The 19,378-nt window shown below is 38.6% G+C and overlaps 1 protein-coding gene across 6 annotated transcripts in view; it reads left to right on the forward strand.

Annotated features, from left to right (window-relative positions):
- NCOA2 (nuclear receptor coactivator 2) overlaps positions 1 to 19,378 on the forward strand; it is a 184,104-nt gene that overhangs the window by 106,194 nt on the left and 58,532 nt on the right. For all 6 annotated transcript variants that reach the window (XR_009957682.1, XM_062570289.1, XM_062570288.1 and 3 more), the window contains 2 exons: positions 2,102 to 2,203; positions 3,163 to 3,335. Coding sequence is in view for 5 of the 6 variants with exons in the window: in XM_062570289.1 (XP_062426273.1) it covers positions 2,121 to 2,203; positions 3,163 to 3,335 (256 nt within the window). In the remaining variant the exon portion in view is untranslated. The remainder of the gene's footprint in view (positions 1 to 2,101; positions 2,204 to 3,162; positions 3,336 to 19,378) is intronic.

Consider the following 19,378-nt stretch of genomic DNA (forward strand, 5'->3'; position numbering starts at 1 on the left):
GGCTGGAGAGAGGGGGAGTGGAGAGGGATGCTCACTCTTAATGCCTACCTCTGACTTTAACCCCTATTGTTTGGGGGGGGGGAGCTGTTGAACTATTCTAGTTCAACACACTATTCTAGTGTGACAGCTATTCTTGAATTGCTGTGCTTGCTTTTCTCTGGAAAAATGCTTGACTGATTTACATTTTGCAGGTGCCATTTGGGAAGCCTGAGGAAAAAAAGGGATTCCCCAGCTTAATTTTTCTTCTGAACTTTAGGGCACCATCTAAGTCTTGTTCAGAGTTCACCTGATCTCTGGAATGCACTGCTTTCATCATGATTATTATTTTTTCTCATCCTGGCTACTGAAAAATTTAGTCATTGAAACAGAGCCTTGAGGGCAGTTCCAACTCTTCATCGACAGATAGGTGGAGTTGCTGGCTCCTCACAACTTCTCTTTAATTATCCTTTAATTATTAATAGCATATTTCTGCTTCCTTCAATCTTTGCTGCTGTATAGTCATGAAATTGCATGTATTCAAGCAAATAGCTAGCTTTTAATCAATCAGATAAATGTGTATTTCTGCTTTTCTATTTAAATAAATTAAGGACTTACTGTGAATGTTTACTAGGGCAAGAAATGAATTGAGATGTGTAGCTGTTAAGGAACAGTCAGTGTCACAGACCTCACTGGGTGCTACCGTAGGTGTTTCATACTCCCTAGGGAGGCCAGTGTTGGTGTGAGGCTGTGAATGCCCCGACTACCTCCAGGAAACGCAGAATTTGTGATGGTACGTCTTCCCCTTGAGCTGAGCAGGTCTGCTCAGCTGCAGCACCAACAAGTTCTTGCTCTTCTTGAAGCGCATGGTTCTCAAAACATTGGCAGTGTATCTGTGTCTGCGTGCATATAAGTGTGTGTGTGTGAATATACATGCACACATACATACATGTACAACGCAACAGAGAAGAATAGCCCAGATATTTTTCAGACAGGCTCCAGCACCGTGCATGTCAAAGACCTTTTGAATCCCCAGAGGATTCAAGGGTGCGGGAGGAGGAGGAGGTGGCCCTGCTGGTTTTGGTTCCTGACTAAGGATTTCCGCTGGATGCTGGTGTAAAGTGACCGTGGAATTACAGCCTCGGGCTGTAGCAGGGTATGAATCACCTCCTGGAGATGCCAGGCCCCTTCGACTTGGTCCGCAGGTTTGTTTTTCTGCTAGTCCCCAGCAGGACAGGGCTGTCCGAAGTGCCTGGGGACGTCTCCCTGCCGTCAGGCTGGCCGTGGCTAGGCGGGCGGCGAGCCAGGACTACCTGGCAGCCTGGACGAGCTGCCTCATCATCGCCGCTACCTCCCTGTGCTCCTTTTAACGGCGTTTTCCATCCACAGAGTATTGTTAATTATTGAAGACTCGCTGTTCGGGGATGGGGGAGTTTCATGTGCTTGGGAGGTGCTTAGGCCAAGCGCTGGTGAGGATTTGCATGTGCTGTTTACAGCAAGGATTATAATAAACTTGTGTTGTTTTAACACGCGATAGCTTGACGTGTTGTTTTCTTTATGAGGTAGATTAAACATACAAAATATTTATCAGTTCCTCAGTGATACCTAGTGCTGACAGGTGCTCTGTTTCTGCTATATTGTTCGTGTACTTGTGCAAACATTATGTTCTGATTTTTAACTAAAGCTGTATGTGCTACCTTTTCGTGTAGCTGGGATACATGTTTCATTTCATATAGTTCAGTTCTGTGGTGTTTTTCTTGTTGTGTGGCATTATGGATTTTCCTTTGTCTCTCCTCATTCAGCCTGGGAAAATTGCCATGAAAATTCAGCAGCTCGGGCACAAAATGTACTTACCTGTTCTTACATAACTGGTAACAAGGAAAGTGATGATAATGCTTTATTTGCCCACCAAATATTTTGTTTTGAACGAGTTTTATATAAAATTTGGTGGAGCAATAAACACAGTATTTTTTTTAGCATCTCATAGAGCACAAGCTCTATGGTAAGTGATAGATTTGCAAAGTAAAAACTGAGCTGAGAATGAAACAGGAGCCTTAGAAGTATAAACAGAGGAACTCAATGGCTTTTCCACAATAACACTTTCGCTGTACTTTCTTCTTTTTAGTTGCTGATATGTGTTCAAGATGAGTGGGATGGGAGAAAATTCCTCTGACCCATCCAGGGCAGAGTCGAGAAAGCGCAAGGATCCTGACCAGCTTGGACCCAGGTTAGACCATTTATGTCTGAAGGCATTGCAAGGAGCAAATCGCTGCTAATAATTCTCATTCTTCAAATAATTGAGGAGAAACAACTTTCCCTTTCCTTTTACTGTGTGTAGCAAAAGTAGGCTGTGATCCATTAACACATACTTTACCTATGTAGCTCATTAATAAAATTCCCTATGGTTTCCCACTTTCTTTCCCTGTTTTAAAGCTTCTTCTGAAAGTCTGTTATGTTTTTAAAGGCGAGCAAACCAACCCTTTCCCTCAGCAAACATAACCCAACTTGCACATGTTGCAAGCTCAAAAATATTCAGGAATCAAATTCTACAGCTGCTTCAAGGATTTCTTCTTAGCTTTGGGTTGTCATGACTGTTTGTTTTGTCTAGTGAGGATACACTTGTTAGATGAGAGGATTTTGTGGGTTAAGAAACTGAGTACCCCCAAAAAGCTATAAAAACAATGTAGGATGTAGCATTCTCAGACAGTATTCCATAATTTCATAGTAGGGACCCTACATTTATATGAAAACCTGTACAATTACTTCAAGTGTGTTTAATTTACGCAGTTTTTTTTAATGAAGACATAGAAAAAATGTTAAATATACACATTTTTCTTAATTGTTAGAAAATGGCTAACTTTATGTACTAGTTGGGGGAGTCGGTACTAAACTACGCTGATTCATCAATTATGTGTTGTAGAGGCTGTTCTTTTGAACTTTATATCACAAAACTTTTTAAAGCAAAACGTGACTGCTGGGAAATAATAAGCAATGTATTTTTTTAATGCTACTTTATTTGTTCCAAAAGAAATCCTTCTGCTTGAGAAACTTTTAAGTTATATTTTTGTAGTGAGAGAGAGCAGTTCATTGTACTTTCATCAAATTACTCTCAAGCTACTTAAAACCGTCTTCGAGCTGTCCAGAAGGCAAAATGACATCAAATACATTTTTACACTCCTCTTTCAGCCCTAAAAGAAGCACTGAGAAACGTAATCGTGAGCAAGAGAATAAATACATAGAAGAACTTGCAGAGCTGATTTTTGCAAATTTTAATGACATAGACAACTTTAACTTTAAACCTGACAAATGTGCAATCTTGAAAGAAACTGTGAAGCAAATTCGTCAGATAAAAGAACAAGGTAAGAGGACTTAATTAATTGACTTACAATGTTTTAACTTTTTTTGTTTATTTTGGTTTTGGCAAACCTCTTCAGCTTTTCTTCAGCAAATTTCCAGGTTTTCCATTAATGAAAAATGCTGTAATATAATGTGAATGAAGCATGTTAAGTATCTTTACAGCATTTTAAAATGAAGATTCATGTAAAATTCAGAAATCACTTGGGGAGAAAATAAGTCAGTCTGATTGTGGATCTAATGGAAGTGAAATCTGTCGTATTTTTCACAAAAGTTAAAGTTGCAGTATAAATAAAAACCCGAAGAATCAAAAAAACTTTCTTATATACGCTTTCATGGATGATGAATCCATTTAAAATAGGAATAATCCAGGAGTGTGGGGAATGAAAGTTTTTTTGCCTTCCCCTTTTGCTTTCTTCTGTTCATATGAATAGATATTGTGGACTAAATTATCTGCGTCCCTTAAATTATGACATCATATCCTGAACTACAATAGATTTGAAACTATTCTATCTCTAGATAGAGTTCTGTTATAAATGTAAACCAGAGAATGTGACAGTTTTCTTCCTGTTCTTTGTCTAGAAGATTAGTTTTGTATTTCTTTTCTTTTGATAGATTTCCTATTTAAAGAAAAAATCTTTAGAAACTTTAAATTTTTTTGAGGTTTTTTTTTTTTTTGTGGCATAGGTCGGTCTGGACAGGCATGAATAGCACTGCAGGTGTGTGGGAGAGAGAGAGATTCAAATTGTTAAAGTATGTGTGTATCTTTTTTCTTTGAGTTTGGAGGAAGATTGGAATCTCTTCGAAACCTATGGTTAAAGTAATTCCTTCAGTTTTTAAACACTTTCATCAACATCTTTCACTTGTTCAGTATTCTAACATTTATTTGGGAAAATAATACTTCCTTTTCCATACTGTATATGCAAATTTATAAAAGTGGGAGATTCCAGGTTGGTGTGACTGGGATGTAGATTTATTTCTAAAACAAGTAGGTGAGAAGACCTGTAGCCCCAGACATCACGCCATTCAAAGCTAAACGGAAAGTGAGAAGTGTCATGTTATGTGTCAACTGCCTCTGAAGTGTTTGTATTTGATTAATCTTTAGGACTGTTTCTATTTCTCAATTTGTTCTACTAAGTTGCCATTAATGGATGTTCTGGGGAAGCTGCCATGCCTCCTACTAGAAGTATACCCCTTAACCTGGCACAATATCCATCATCATTTTTGCACCTTCCTGGATTTTGAAATCTAATTTTTTTCCTTGTTTATTTTTCTTTTTTTCCCCTTCTTCCTATTCTCACTGTCAGTTTTGGATTTTTGCTTTGCTGCTCTCAGGAGACTCATTTTCCTTATCCCAGCTTTAGCTGAATAGAGTTAAGGAAGATGTTACTCCTAAAGACAGCAAAATTGTGTTTTGCCAGATGAGTGCAGAGTGGTAAACCTGTTAGCCCACTTGACAATTCTCTCAACAGCTTTGCTATAGAAAATCAAGTTCAAAAGTTTGAGTCTAATTGTAGCTCTGGCAAATCCAGGATTTTGCTGTTCAAGGCCAGCAGCAACATGAAAAACGGTTTTCCTATTATTGTAAGACAACTTTCCCAGGCTATTTCACACTCATCAGACCAGGTCACGTTTACATTATTTAAGTTGTCACAAACTAACAATAGTGCCAGAACTGTACCAAAAGCAAATGTGCACTTCATTTTCTAAGCTCATAAAATTTTATTTTAAACAACTGAAAATATCATTCTAAAGACAGACTTAGGTGCTATGAAAGACAAGTAAAAGTAGTTTGCAACTATTAAGCAAATAAAGATACTACATTCCTTTTTATGGTGATTTGTTGCCCGAGGTTCTTCAGCTGAGAACAATTAGGACTGTCTGATAACTGTTTGTGTCTTTACGTAAAAAACTCATGGCGAGGTACAAACTAGACTTTAATCCTTTCTAGGAGGAAACACTGAGCTCCTCAAGGTGGTCATTAACAACATCTTGGGAGCTAGAGACAAAGATGAGAATACTTGAAATTATTCCTTTAAGCTAATTGACAGTTTGATAAGCGCTTCCTACACAGAAGCTGCGTCTGTTTGCTTTTATAGCAAATTAAAGATATTTTTGTTTTTATGTATAAGATTTTCATTTTAAGAAAAAATTCAAATCACAGCATCTTATGAAATGCAACATTGTTTTGGAACAGACACTTCGTTAATAAATAGGACTTTAATGGTCAAATTGCTTGAGCAATACACTATACCTATCCATCTGTTGAGTGCCTCAAAAAAACAGTGACCTAATCAAGATAAACATATTGAAAAGCTAATGACAATTTTACTCTTGCTGTCTCATACTTGGCAGGTAGTTTACGGCATCACACTGGGAATCCTGAGCTTGTATCATCCATCATTTAAATCTGTTAGGTTTTCAGTTGCTCCACATCTTTCTGATTGCTTCTCTGCTGCTAAGGAATGAAAATGAAGAAGGCAAGAATACAGCTTGGTATTCATTTCCCATGTTAAGCTTGCTGGTTGGTAGCTGGAAAAAAAATAGTATTTTTACTGTAGTAATACTATATGATTTAGTATAATATTATGCTGATAAATTTGGCATGCAGATATGTATTTGCAATATTATATCTGCTATCTTTACATCATTTCTCACAGAATATGCTTAAGAGATTCTTTAGGTGTGGCATGTTAGAGATTGATTTTATTATTTGTAACTGAATTCATTTAATCGATTAAAGATATTTGGAAGATGTAACCATTCTGGATTTTGAGATGTTTTTAGTATTTGGGAATATGAAGGCAAATTTCTTCACAAAAGTTTAATTTTCTTCTTTGGACTTTTACTGTATTATCTGACCGTGATTGGGTAGAGATTCGTGGGTGTCCAGAGGAGATGAAAAATTTTGATTTTAGTATGAAGATGAAACAGCAGTTGTATTCATATAAATCCTAGGTGAATATTTCTACTGGAGATATGAGACCTGTGTTTCAAGCAGCTTGGAAAAAAAGACCCTTTCATTCAGCCTTATATTTATGGCATGAAAATGATATATAAAGGTGTTTATATGTTTGTGTTATATGGTCATGAAAGTGTAAGCTGTCCTGCTATTTGCAGCCTATGTTAGGTCAGTTAAAGGAGTGGTAGTCATATATGTTCCAGATGTGTGCATAGTGTACGCAGATGTGTGTGAGCACATTAAGTTCCGATTTGCACGTGCTTAATTTAAAAAGTTTGGTTTAGGGAAGTGTAAGGACCACTGGGGATGAATGTTCCTTTATATGCCAGACAGCCAAGAAGCTGTAATTTTTTTTTAATGTCTTTTTAAAGAGCAGTCGGTAAAATAGTACCTGATTGATCTAGGATTCTGTATTGCATTTTTAAAATTTTCAGCGTTTAAGACAGATTGGTTATAAGTTATATAAGCACTTCTGAAAATTTTTTACATATCTGAAGACCACAAATTCCGATAGCAAATGAAAGGAATCTGGATTCGCTTTGTGCTCTTGCATTAGTTACAATCCATTGAACTATTTCACATCAATCTCATTTGATTTCATTTGTATAGTAGGTTTTTTCCTTAAATCATATAATCTGACTGATTCTCCATTCATGTTAGTATTCTCTTTCTTGTTATGTTTATGGTTGCTGCGTCCTCTTTGGTTGATATTTTTGCCTTCTACACATTAAAAAGGATAGCAAGATTAAACCTTTGCCCTTAGCTTAAAGCTCTTCTTATCCATCAGGCTAACCTCAATCTCAGCAGGTAAATAGCCCACGTTAACTACACAAGAGACTATTCGTATGCGTTCCACTGCTTGACCATCTCCTGGGCTCAGTCTTTGAAACCTCTTTTTCTTTATTAGCTAGTTGTGCTTTTACCTTCTTCTCTGAGTGCCAGGAATATACTGAAGGTGGATTAGGTACCAGAGGATACTGAAGATCACCGTAAGCTTCCTCAGCAGTTTCCCTAGCTAAGCACAGCACCTTTGACCCCTACAGCGGGAGTGCTGGAGAGTGTGTCCTCACATAAAGTCCAACATATGTTTTTTTTTTCGCTGCTCCCCTGGGTTTCTTTTAAAATCCAGGTCTGCATCTCTTACCTTTCTTCTTCTAGTCTGCATTTCTGTTTTCTGGAGCCTTTTTAAGAGGACAGCCACCTGCCTTATTTAGATACACGTACAGTGAGATATAACCTACTGTACCAACGTATCCCCAAATGCACTTTTGCATGTCAGTTCCATTTTCCCTCAACATCCAGCTTCCGTAAGTCACCCGTTGCTGACCAGGTTTTGCGTTCTATATATTAAACTTGCAGGAGTGCAATGAAGGGCTATCAGGATGGTGATTATCAGTCTAGCTGTTAATGTACACTTCTGAGCTGTCAGATCTTGTTTTCAGCATAACCTTACAAGACAGGGCTTGGATAGAGTGACTCACCAGGAGAAAGCTAAGCAATGTTGGAAGAAAGAGAAGTTGTCGATGAAAAGAGATGTGCAAGAGCTATTGGACCTGCAGGAATTAGGAAAAAGTCTTACTATTGATCATATATATCTTCTTTTTCTGGTTTCACATCTGATGCTAAAAAGAGTTTTTGCTTCCTGGTAGCAGTACTACCTTGTAACCACCTGTTCACTCCAGCAGATATTTTGTTGTTGCCTCCAGCACCAGTATACAAGAAAAATCACTTGCTAAAGGAAAACCACATGGTCTTAAAGCTGTAATGAGATGCTAGTTTGGCTGCTGCTAGTTTTAATTTGTCAGATCTGAATTCAGATTCATATTTCACAAGGTATTTAAGCAGCTGCCTAACTTTAAGCACATGAGTAATCCCTGGTAAGTCGGTGGAACTACTTACAGGTTTAAAGTTATGTGCATAAATATCTTACCAAGTTGGAGTATTAATACAGGAGAGCAAATGCAGACATTTTTTTGTTTGTTGTTTCTGCTTTGCAAATATTTCAGTTGGTTAATTTTACATATTATATATTGTAAGTAAATTGAGAGGTCAGGAAATTTAAAATGGATGCCATCATCTACATTAACTTGTAGTTTTTGAATCTTTTTTGAGAGAGTTCTGCATGGCTATTGTGATTTATACGTGCTGCACAGGCTGATAGGATTTTAAGAGTAAATTAAGTGTCAGAGGAATTTGTGCTGTGAAGTCAAGCAATTAATGCATAACATTTACAAAAAAAATCTATTACTGAATTTGCTTTGCTAATTTCCCCTACCTACAGCTGAGAGTGACGCAGTGAAAACAGCTTTGATCTTCCTCTGTACACCGTGGAAGTTTTTTGGCTAAATATCCAGTTATGTTGACTTTTGCTACTTCCATGCCTCCAGAGAACTACTGATTCACTGAACAATTTAATCTGTTTGTAGGTAATGCTTTAGGTAAAGTCAGTTTCTTTTCTGCCTCTGATGAAAAGTAGTCGTTAGACAGCAAACTCACCGAGTGTGAAATTTCATAGCTTTTGCTTCTTTTACTGGGGTTGTGTATCGTACAGACTAGCAGGGTTAAGCCTTGTCTACATAGAAGTTAAGACGCTTCAACTACACTAATAGTTTTCTGTGGAAGCAGTATGAAAATTTTACCAGTATGATTTATGGGAAGAGCAGCTGAAGGCACCTTTATGACTTACAGCGGTGTCTACACCAGGCTCCAGCTATTATTCAGGCAAACACACCAAAAACCCTCAAACTTCAATGAAAATTGGGAAGACAGAGTAAAATCTATGCAGGGAACAGGACTTAGTGGATCGCTGAGTAGTTTTTTCCTCCCTCAATGACTGTTGAAATCATACCTGCTGTTTTAGAATAGATACAGCCTTGTTCCTCAAAGTTAATGAGACTGTTTACTCGTCATCTGATTAGGAGATTTAAGTCAATGTTGTTGTTATTTATTTTTACTAAGAGCAATAACAGAATGGACGTAGAGATGGGGATGCAGAGGCTGTGGAGTACCGCTGATCTGCTGGAAAGCAAGCGGCTGGTGAAGGTGGTGGTGGAGCCACCACTGCCCTCGTCCCCACCGGGAACCCCCGTGCCCTCCCGGATGGCACTTGTGGGGTCGCATGGGGCATTTGGTCGGAGTAGGGGAGGTGGATTTGGCTGCTCTGGTGAAGGAGGGGAGGTTCAACGTGGCCGCGGTGGGGCTGCAAGCCGGCCGTGACAGTCGGACCTGTGCCTGGGTCGGGCATCGCCGGTGGGCAACAGTAACAAAACCTGTCCTCTCGCCGCCCTTCTACTCGCAGTGGAAGATGACTGCAGTTCTAGTCATAATTTTCTTGAAGTTTGAGACCGGAAAGCTAAACTTTGTCTCCAAGTTTTGGCTCACAGTTGAAGAGAAACTAAACGGGAACTCATAGCTCTTAAGATAGTCATGTTTTTTTACAAACAAGACTAGTTGTTGGCAGGTGTTACAGGAAAACTTGCTTGCTTGTTTTGCATCCTCCTTGTATTTTGCTTTTCTCTGATCTTTTTCTGTTTTGTTTTCTTTCATAGCTTCTAAGTGACTGAGAAAATCATTCAGAACTAGTGGACCATGAGAATAAAATATTTTCAAGATAGAAATTTCCCCTTTTTATCCTGTTGTGCTGCAGGTTGCATGCTGCATGCTGTGTGGCTGCAGAGCTAGTTGTGATCCAGGAGGGCTACATTACCACTGTCGTAATTTGGGGAATGCTACAAACAACTAAGGTTGTTCTGCTGTATTTAACAGGCTTTTGGGGATACGTCTGAAGTGTTGCCTCTTTGATCTTTGTAGGAATATTCTCATAAGGGTTTTTGTTACTTTAGTATCTAACAATCGTGGAATGTGGGTTTTTTACTTTTAGAAGAGTAGTAAAAATGTACTGGATAAGAAAGACGGAGATATTTCTTACTGCAATTTAAGATTTTGGAAGCTGCCCAATCTCTGCTGATAGGTGTATCTGTCAGGCTGCATTTAAAGTGTCATTGAATGTTTTAAAGTTCAGAACTTTATAGTTTTACTTTTCATAGTTTATCATGTAATTTCTCATAAATAATAGAGTCATTAAATCTCATAAAAGTGTTTAGCACTTTAAATTTGGAAAAATGTAAAACATAGAAATTCAGGCTTGCATCCAGCTATCCAAAATATGAACTAAGCTCCTGAGTCTGATGTTTTCCACCAGCTCCTGTGTCTTCAGTGGTGTCTGGTCAAGGAGAAATAGTTATCTTAGGTACTAAAGAAGAATTTGAGTCTCTGTGTTTGTATTTGCAATCTCTGTTTTACTGGAAAGTGTGCAGTGTGAAAGGCACTGACTTTTGAACACCAGGACTTGCTATATGCTTCAGAAGAGTGCATGCAACATGCTGATCTCAGCTGCATGTAAAGCAAATAAATGAAGAGGTAGACTTGATGTTAACTTGACTATCTCTGTGGAGCCTCATTTATGGAATAGCAAATTAATTTACTGAGAGTAGTGATGATACTTCAGTTAAAATAAGATAATCTATTATAAGGAATCTGGCTTTTGTTACACAGCTTTTATCTTTTCTTTTTGAAGATTACAGCCTGAAAAATGATCATATAATATTTACTCACAATGGGATGCAATGCCTTTTATACCATGCTTGAATCTTGAAAACCTGTGGATTCACAGTACATTAAAGGAGTGTTGATCAAAGACTCCTCTGTGTTCAAACTGGAACCAAGATAATTACATCTGTTGATAGTCATATATTTTGTTATTTCTGTGAAAGATTGCATATATGGACAACGACACACTTAATTAGAAATAAGGGTCTACGATCGCGAAATGACTTGAGGATATGAACTGCAACTGCTTTTTTTAGTTTCAGTTTCCTCTATACAAATGCATAGGGTGGTACTGCGGGGAAAAAATAAGCTGAAGATTTAAAGATGACGTAGAAAGAGGATCATTTATTTGCTCTGTCGTGTACAGTTTTGAGCTTTTAGTGAATGTCCTTAGACAGACGGTACAACAGCCAAGGCATGCCTGCCTTCTGTTTCCTTTGATCGTTAAAGTGTATTGGCACATCCATACGTATTTCACAGGACAAGGGTGCTGTAGCGAGTGCTCTGTAACACGCACATACCTACTCTCGCTTCCCTCTGAAAGCAAACCACTGTTCTCTACCAGCTTGAATTTATTTTCTTAAAAGAATGAAACGAGCTGAGAGCAAATGTCAGTAAGATGGGGAGGGAAAAGGACATAAATATAATTAAGTTCTGTTAAATATATCAAAGCGGAAATAATTGTAGCTACTCCATAGCTGGAGATGCTCCAGCTATTGCTGTGTTACCTGAAATAGTATCCAAGCAGCCCTTTGGAAGGAGCTGCAGAGCGGTACCTCTGTATATTTAGGTTCTATTCATCTTGAAGCGGAAAGGCATTTCCCTGCAAACCTTGCTTTGGTTACAGACGCAAAGCGAAGGGGAGCTATGCAGCGCGCCCGCCGCGCAGCCTGCCTTAATAGGCAACGACAGGACACGCGCCGATAGCTGGGCTCTCCAGCCAAAGTCAAATCAGGCAGGAGGTGCGAATTCGTAGTGCCGAGTTAATCGGGAATTGGAGCAACCTAATGAGGAATTTGGTGGATTCTAGCCCACGTCAGCCTTCCCGGTCAGGTTTGAATGTCTTTCAAAATATATATTGTAATTCAGTGGAAATTCTCGGCGTGATGTAGCAGTCACTTGATAAGCATTTTGGCTTGCGTTACAGAGGAGATCAGAGTAGGCAATTACAGTAGCTGTGTGTGAATGTGAATGGATGCGTGAATATGAAAGGAACTAGGCTTTTACTGGTTACTTTTTCTTGTGAGGCGCAATTTCCTAGAAAGACTTGGAACAACCTACAGTTCCCATGATCTTTCTGAGAGATACGTCTTCCCGAGGTAGGTTATTCTATGTCAAATTAGGTCTGGGACTATGTTCAACATTGAAAAGGAAGTGTGTTTATATATAACAATTGATTCACTTGGAAAATGAAAAGAGAGGAGGAAGAGATGTCAAGGTTGTAAATTCTAAATATAGATTGGAAAACGCGGAGGGACCATCATTCAGATGTTTTATTTTGCTTTGTTTGTTTTGGTATTGGGTAGAAAACATTTAGTGCCAGTAACATAGTATTTTTCCTATCCTCCTTCTCTTTTACCAGCCCTTTTTCCTCTGCAGTTTGGAGAAAATATTTGAATGTTTCAGTTTATTTTTCTATCTTTAGTTATTTCTTAACATCCTCCTGGATTTTTCTGAAAGCAATGGTCCCTTTAAAAAGTGATATTTCATATAGAATAGATTTTCTTTCTCTTTGCCTGTTTCTCCCTTTTCTTATGCAGGGCTTTATTTTTCAGCCTGTGCTACTTCCCTTTGGTCCTGTACTTTTTCTTTAATAGTTCTCCTGCATTTTGGCTTTCACTTCTTCCTCAGTTATTATTCTCTTTTGACTTCAGTGCAGCTTTAGCCATAGTTTGGGGACCAGCTTCACCATACGTGTGACAGTTTTATTCCATTTATTGTTGTCTCTCTGATACTCTTTTACTGGAGTCTGTTTTTTTCCTGTAGAGCTGCAACAAGAAATCATTAATGTGATAAAACTTGCTAATAAATTTTTGAGTGTTACAGTGATCTATATCGAGAATTTCTGTGATCACTGTTACGTTTGTAAGTTGAGTCACCATCTGTTAGCTGCTGGAAGTGTTGATTCTTAACTGGAGGTTATAATACAGCTGGTTGGGCAATTGCAGTTCATGTTGAAAATACAATTAATGTTTGCAGTTGGCAGTCTAAAATGTAAAAATGACCAGTAAGCTTTTTTCTTCACTTGCTGTGTATCAATGATAGAGGTAGGGAGGCCAGTCCATAAAACCTTTTTTTCTTTTTAAATATAACTGAGGACAGGTACTGGCCTTTCTCAGATTCATCGAGGGTTACGGTACAGGAACACTTCTTTCCTTAGTTTTGTCATGTTTGTGGAAGCTGTCATTATTTCTTTCTTTGAAGCTCAGACAAGAGGACATCCTTTATCTTAACAGCTTAAAATCTTTCTAGTGTTGTTTTTTGGTATAAGGACTTTGGCTCAGATCTACAAAGGACTTAGAATTTAGATATGTAAATCAAAATACAGTATCCTCAGAAACTGCTCACAAAGCTACAGGGATTAAAATGTTTGGGCTGAGATGGACCCAGAAGCCTGTGTGAAAATAACAACTGTTATTTGGAAGATCACACCTCATCATACTCTGATGGGGTGAAATGAGGGGCTACTGCTGTGGGCTTTGCTGCAGACCAGAATTATGAACCTTAGTCCCCCATGTGTGAGCTGTATTTTTTTGGTGTACTCAATGATACAAATGCTGAAGTGAGGCACCTCCTCCCCCCTGCCTTGTACTGCATAGGGAGCTCAGGGCTGTGGTGGAGGAGCAGAGAGGCTACTGAAATTGCTGTGGCAGTGTCCACCACCACCTTCCAAGAGAGCTGCTAGTCACCAGTGATTAAAAGAACTGCTTGTTTTTAAGGCAGATCAAAGCTTCTTGGCAGAGGATGGTTGATAAAGCTCACTAAGAAGACATGTAAAGTGCTGCCGTTTGCGTTTCCTTATTTTTCCTGCTGTGCTTTGAAATTAAGCTGGTCCCAGAGACTTCTTCATCACTCTGAAATGGAGAACTAGAAACCATAGCACCTATGGAGGTTGTCGGTACGGTTCAATCTGTTGAAGGGAGCCCATTTTGACCTATTGATTTAGCAGGCATTTCAAAATCTGACTGAATAAATTAATATATGCAAACATTTATGAAGATTAGAGTGACTTTGGATGTACATCTTAGCAACAAGATACACTAGACTTTTCTACAGTAATGAACAAAAGATCCCTTCGTTGTAAGGGCTTTCTTGCACAATACCACGTTAATGTATCTCAGATAACTCTCTCCCAACAGCCATTCTGAAGTCATGTAGCCACCATTGAAATATATGGAACAAATCTTATACACAGCTTTGTAGAGGATTTGGATTACAAATTCTCCTTACGTAACTAAAATGCAAAAGTAAACAGGTTTTTAGGAAGCTTTTATTTTTCCTTCCACTCTCCTTGCAGTAATAGGAACGTTTCTGTTTCTAAATTCACCTAACTGTTTGACTGAGGCCTGTGCTGATGGGCACGACAAGCAACGAGAGGGGCCTCAACTGCTATTTCTGAATCCTCAGCTATTATAGGAAGTAAACTTTAGTTGTCCTTAATGATTTAGAGCTTTTTCCTAAAAGACTTATCCACTCTAACCTGGACTATTAGAAGCAGTAGGAGCTGTGTTATCCATGTTAGCATGGACACATTAAATTAAGCTTGTTTCAATTCTTCCTTAGCTGTCTTCAATTATCTGTGATCCGTTTTGGCCTACACTGTATTATGGAAACTTTTTTCTCTCACGAACATCCCAGGGGAGCCCATGATCCATCGTATTTCTTTTTGGTGCACCATACTAGGTTTCTAGAAAACTTTGCTGTCGTCCGTGGCGGTTTGTTCTTTGCATGTTGTTGGGAACGACTGGGTATGTCGCAGAGATTTATCATCAGCCTCCTAAAATAAAGGAGATATTTTGTATTCATGGTGATGTGGCACTTGAAGAAAGGCAGTCATCTGTTTCCTTTTAACAGTTGGTTGAGTGCATAAGAGTAAGGCTTCAAGCAGAGGGGTCTGGCTAGATTAATATTCCTTTACAGTATGTTATTTTGGCCCAAGTTTTGGAAATATATATGTTTAATTAGCTTGGCAATTGTATCTGCAGATTCTAGTCTAAAGAGTGTTAACCCTTGTATCTTTATTGTCAAAATTCTGCCTGCATCTTTAATGCTTCAAAGAACTAAACAGGGAGCTGTTAACGTCTGTGAAAGCTAATATATTGTTCTTGAGACAGTGACTGAGCCCTGTTTTCCACCAAATTATCCAATCTAGTCATATTTCTTGTCTTTGAAAACATCAGATCAGCCAAAATTTTAAAGAGCATGGGGCTCTCTGCATTTAGATATTCACATGAACACTGTTTTTAGAAATGAATTATCAAAACAAGATGAAGTTGCTCATTAAGTAAATATCTAACACTTACAGAACTGTAAATGCCAAAAAACACAGTAAAACTTTATGTCCTAATTCAGTGCATACCAAAGAAAACAATTACCTTGTTAAACTGAGTGATGCCGAATGTTTGTATCTAGTATTTTAGTGCAGAGGTCAGTTAGCTTGGTCTTCTCTTCTGAAATTCAACCATATCAATGTAACAGATTTTAAGTTAACAGTGGTGGATGGATAGCATTTGCTATTATGTACAGGTTTACATGACTATTTCGAAGTTTTCTAAATACCTACAAGGACAAAATTAGGTGTGTGTATTCAAGTACAGATGTGTATTTGAATCTGCTTGTCCGATTCCAGAAAGGATAATTGATGAGTGATTAAGTTGAGGGTGTCTTTGTATAAGGCATTGCTGGCCAACTTACTTGACCTGTAACGTGTGCTTTTTTGTCTAAGCATTGTATATTAGGCACCTGTAAAATATTCTGAATTAGAGCACAAACACTCAGAGATGTGAGATTATACCAGTTACTATACTTTCCTAGGAAGTGCAAATACAAAAAATAACAGCATTTAGCATTTTAAGTCAGTGAAAATTATACATTCTCAGCACCATTCTGGATTTTGGCCTTTCAGTAGGGAAGTCACACAGGCAGGCAGCATCTTTGATGATTAATTTATTAATGCTCTTTCTCTAGATAGTCAATACACTCTGTAAAGATAGTGTTAGTGGCTGTTTTGGAGAAAAGAGAAAGAACGTATATATATACATATATATGTATATATGTATATGTACACACACACACACACACACACACCCCCACCATGTTTTAGTTTTCAAATTAAGCACCCTTTCATTTTATCCAAGCCTAAGGGGAAAGATCACTGTTGCAGCATGTCCAGGAGGTCGACAGGTGAAGGTTGTGATGGAAACTTAATTCCAAGTTCAAGAGATCTTTATGATAAACAACTTTCCAGTCACAATGTGCTATTTTGAAGTCTCTCCACCATTTAAAATGAGACACTGGGTGAGAAATAACTTCAGGATCCAGGCTTCTTTTAAGTCTTGGTTTAGATGTCACTTAAATAACAGCATGCCAGTTGGCCTACTGTGTCTTTATTGATAAATAAAAATATTAGAAGTAATCTCAGCAGGGAAATTATTTTGCCTGCTTTGTTATTTTGCCTTTTTATTGGGTGTTGGGATGGATCGAGTCATTGAGGACTTGGGGGCCTGGATTTGCCACATTTGTTCTGCAGCTCGCTTTCAAATGCCAAGAGATAGGCTGTAATTCTAGAGTTTCCCAATCCTAGCAGCATTTGATAGAAACAAGAGACATCGTGAGGCCATCTCAGATTTGCATAATCCCTGCTGCTGCATTAAGTAAATGTGGAAATACTAGATTAATATTTCTGCAAAGAGTGTTATTCCTCTCAATAATTTCATCACTTTTAGTTGCTGTTAAATCCAAGAGTTAGGAATCTTTAGAGAAGCTATTTAAGGGTATTTATAGAGGGCCAGACTCAGCCTTGACCTGAACAGAGTCCTGTCCTAACAGCATGGCACCCCGTTACCCCTCACCAACTGGGTGTTTGGGTGCTCGGGGGCAGGGGGAAGAAAGTTTTGTGGTTGCCTTTCCCTATTCCTCAGTGAATGACGCTCACCTTTGCATGTACACTTGGGATGAAGTTACACTTGCAAGGTAGTTGCTGAAATCACAGCAAACATTGTTTTCTTTTTAAAATTAAAGGCTTAAGATTCAAGAGAGAGACTGCTACTTTTCATAATTATGAATAAACAGGGATCACAGATGTGATGACACAAGAAAGAGGCAAAATGAGAGAGGGGAGAAGAGAATCCGAGGAAAAGGTATTAAAATACATACTAATATATTTATTTAGAAAAAATACTTACTGAGATACTGAGCTCTTTCTGTCTGATAGCTGTATTTTGTTCTTAGAAAGTTGAATTTCATGATTTTTCTTCTTGATGTCCTTATTCTCTTACAGTTTAACTGAGCTGGAGGAGATTATTTCCCAGGCAGTGCTTTCAAAAGAAGCTGTACTGGGTGAAAAAAATGCTGACTTGAACAAAACAGGATGATGGAGAAATGTCAAAAGAATAGAGTTAAGCAAAAGCAGTCTATTGTTAATTTTACGTATTATTAATTCAGTTTGTTTCTATTCCAAAGCCCAGGATGGTTTTGCAGTGCTAATTTTACTTCAGGGCTCATGAAAATTTTAAATATTGGCTGCTGTTACTGAATTTTTTGCAATCAGACATCATCCAAGGCTTGAAAAGCTGTCTTGAGTGTTTAGCTATATTTGGTGTTCTGGTGCGAGCGCAAAGCTTTTTGCAGAGCTGATGCCACGCTGATGCTTTCTTTCTCAGGGCTGGTGGGGCAGCGTGTTCAAGCTGAGAATACTGAAGAGAAGGGCGTACAGCGCTGGAAAGTGCTATTTCCCCTGAGCAAATATTAAGCTTACCGCTTTCAGGTGCCTTTCAGCTTAATCCGCGGTGTGCCCCAACCCTTGAAGCGTTGCTGCCTCGCCAGCCCCGGGACGGAGCGGGCTGCGGCAGCGCCCTGCGCTCCGGCGGCTCGCGCTGCATAAACGTGCTGCGAAAGAGCGCAGCTGTGCTTTTTTAATATGCACTGCAGGAGATTTCAGCAGCCCGATGATATATCGTGCATTAATGTTGAAAAGATAAACACATTTGGAGAGCGCAGGAAGGCCTTGTGTTTTTATGTTAGCAGAATGCTTCCTAATGAACAAGAACGTGCTGCTGGCTTCGCAGAGCCATATGGCAGCTTTTCTAATTTTAGTTGGGTGCAGATGCATAATTCTCCCTTGTTTTACCTCCTGCAACCTTGCTGAGATGTTGCGTAGTTTTTCCTGTAAGGCTCGAGCTACAGTTTCTGAGTAAAAAATGCAAACCGAACAGCTCCCTTGCTCTGTGTGACGATGCAGCACGCTCACTACTTAAGCTCGCTGCAGCCTCGCTTCCCTGAAATATTAGCTGCCTTGATTCGTAGAGGTGGGATCAGCTGGTCTTAAACTGATCACTGAAATAGTGACTGTTTCTTTGACATCGGTTTCAGAGAGAAAAACCAACTTGCGTTGGGGCAGTGGGGACTGGTTAACAAATGTGCATATGGATATCAGGTTCCAGTCGAGGCTTCTCGGGCTTTGAATTATGCAACTACAAGATGAAACTTCTTTCCCTGTGGTTAACCAAGCATCAAAATAACTTAGATGTTCTTTACTGCTATGCTTGATCATATGTTGCATTTTCTGTGTTGTGATCCAAAACCACTCACATTAGCAAATGCAAGCTTTTTTTGCTTTTTCTTTTTTATTTACTTTGGTTAATGCATTTGAAGGTACTTCTTGTGTGGCCTATTCATGTTAATAGCTTTTGGTCCAGGGTTACAATCAACATCGTCATTTAGTCATACGTAGTCATATGTAAATGTTATTAAATTTAATATTTACAACGGTAATGTCAGCTAAAATTTAGCACTTTGGCTGTTAGTCTTTCTATTAAATGTCAACATTAGCTTCTAAAATCACATCTGTTCCTATCTTTGGCTAGTTATATGCTTTTACTATATCCTTGTTTGTTTGCCTTTTACTGTTACACGGTAAGTTGGGAGAGATCGGAAAGACCGCACAGGGTAAGTTCATTCACAGATATGAACTCGAGACAAAAGTTCATTGTCTTCTAATACATACAAAAAATGGAGAAGATGAGTTGTTTTCAAGACAGTTGCTGTGTAAAAGGCAATTGCATGTTTAAACATGTAGCATTTACAGTCACTTTCAAGTGATGTTACTGTTACTGTTATAGTAATAAGGATCTTGCTTGAGTCAGAGGTCTTTGCATGCAGAGCTAAGCTTTATAGTATCCCTAGTAATAAATGTCTTTGCTTAGGTTTTTGATCTGTGAGGATATATGATTTTAGATGGGTGTGACATTTCAGTTGTAA

This window comes from Rhea pennata, chromosome 2 (assembly GCF_028389875.1).
Source record: "Rhea pennata isolate bPtePen1 chromosome 2, bPtePen1.pri, whole genome shotgun sequence".
Taxonomy (NCBI): Eukaryota; Metazoa; Chordata; class Aves; order Rheiformes; family Rheidae; genus Rhea; species Rhea pennata.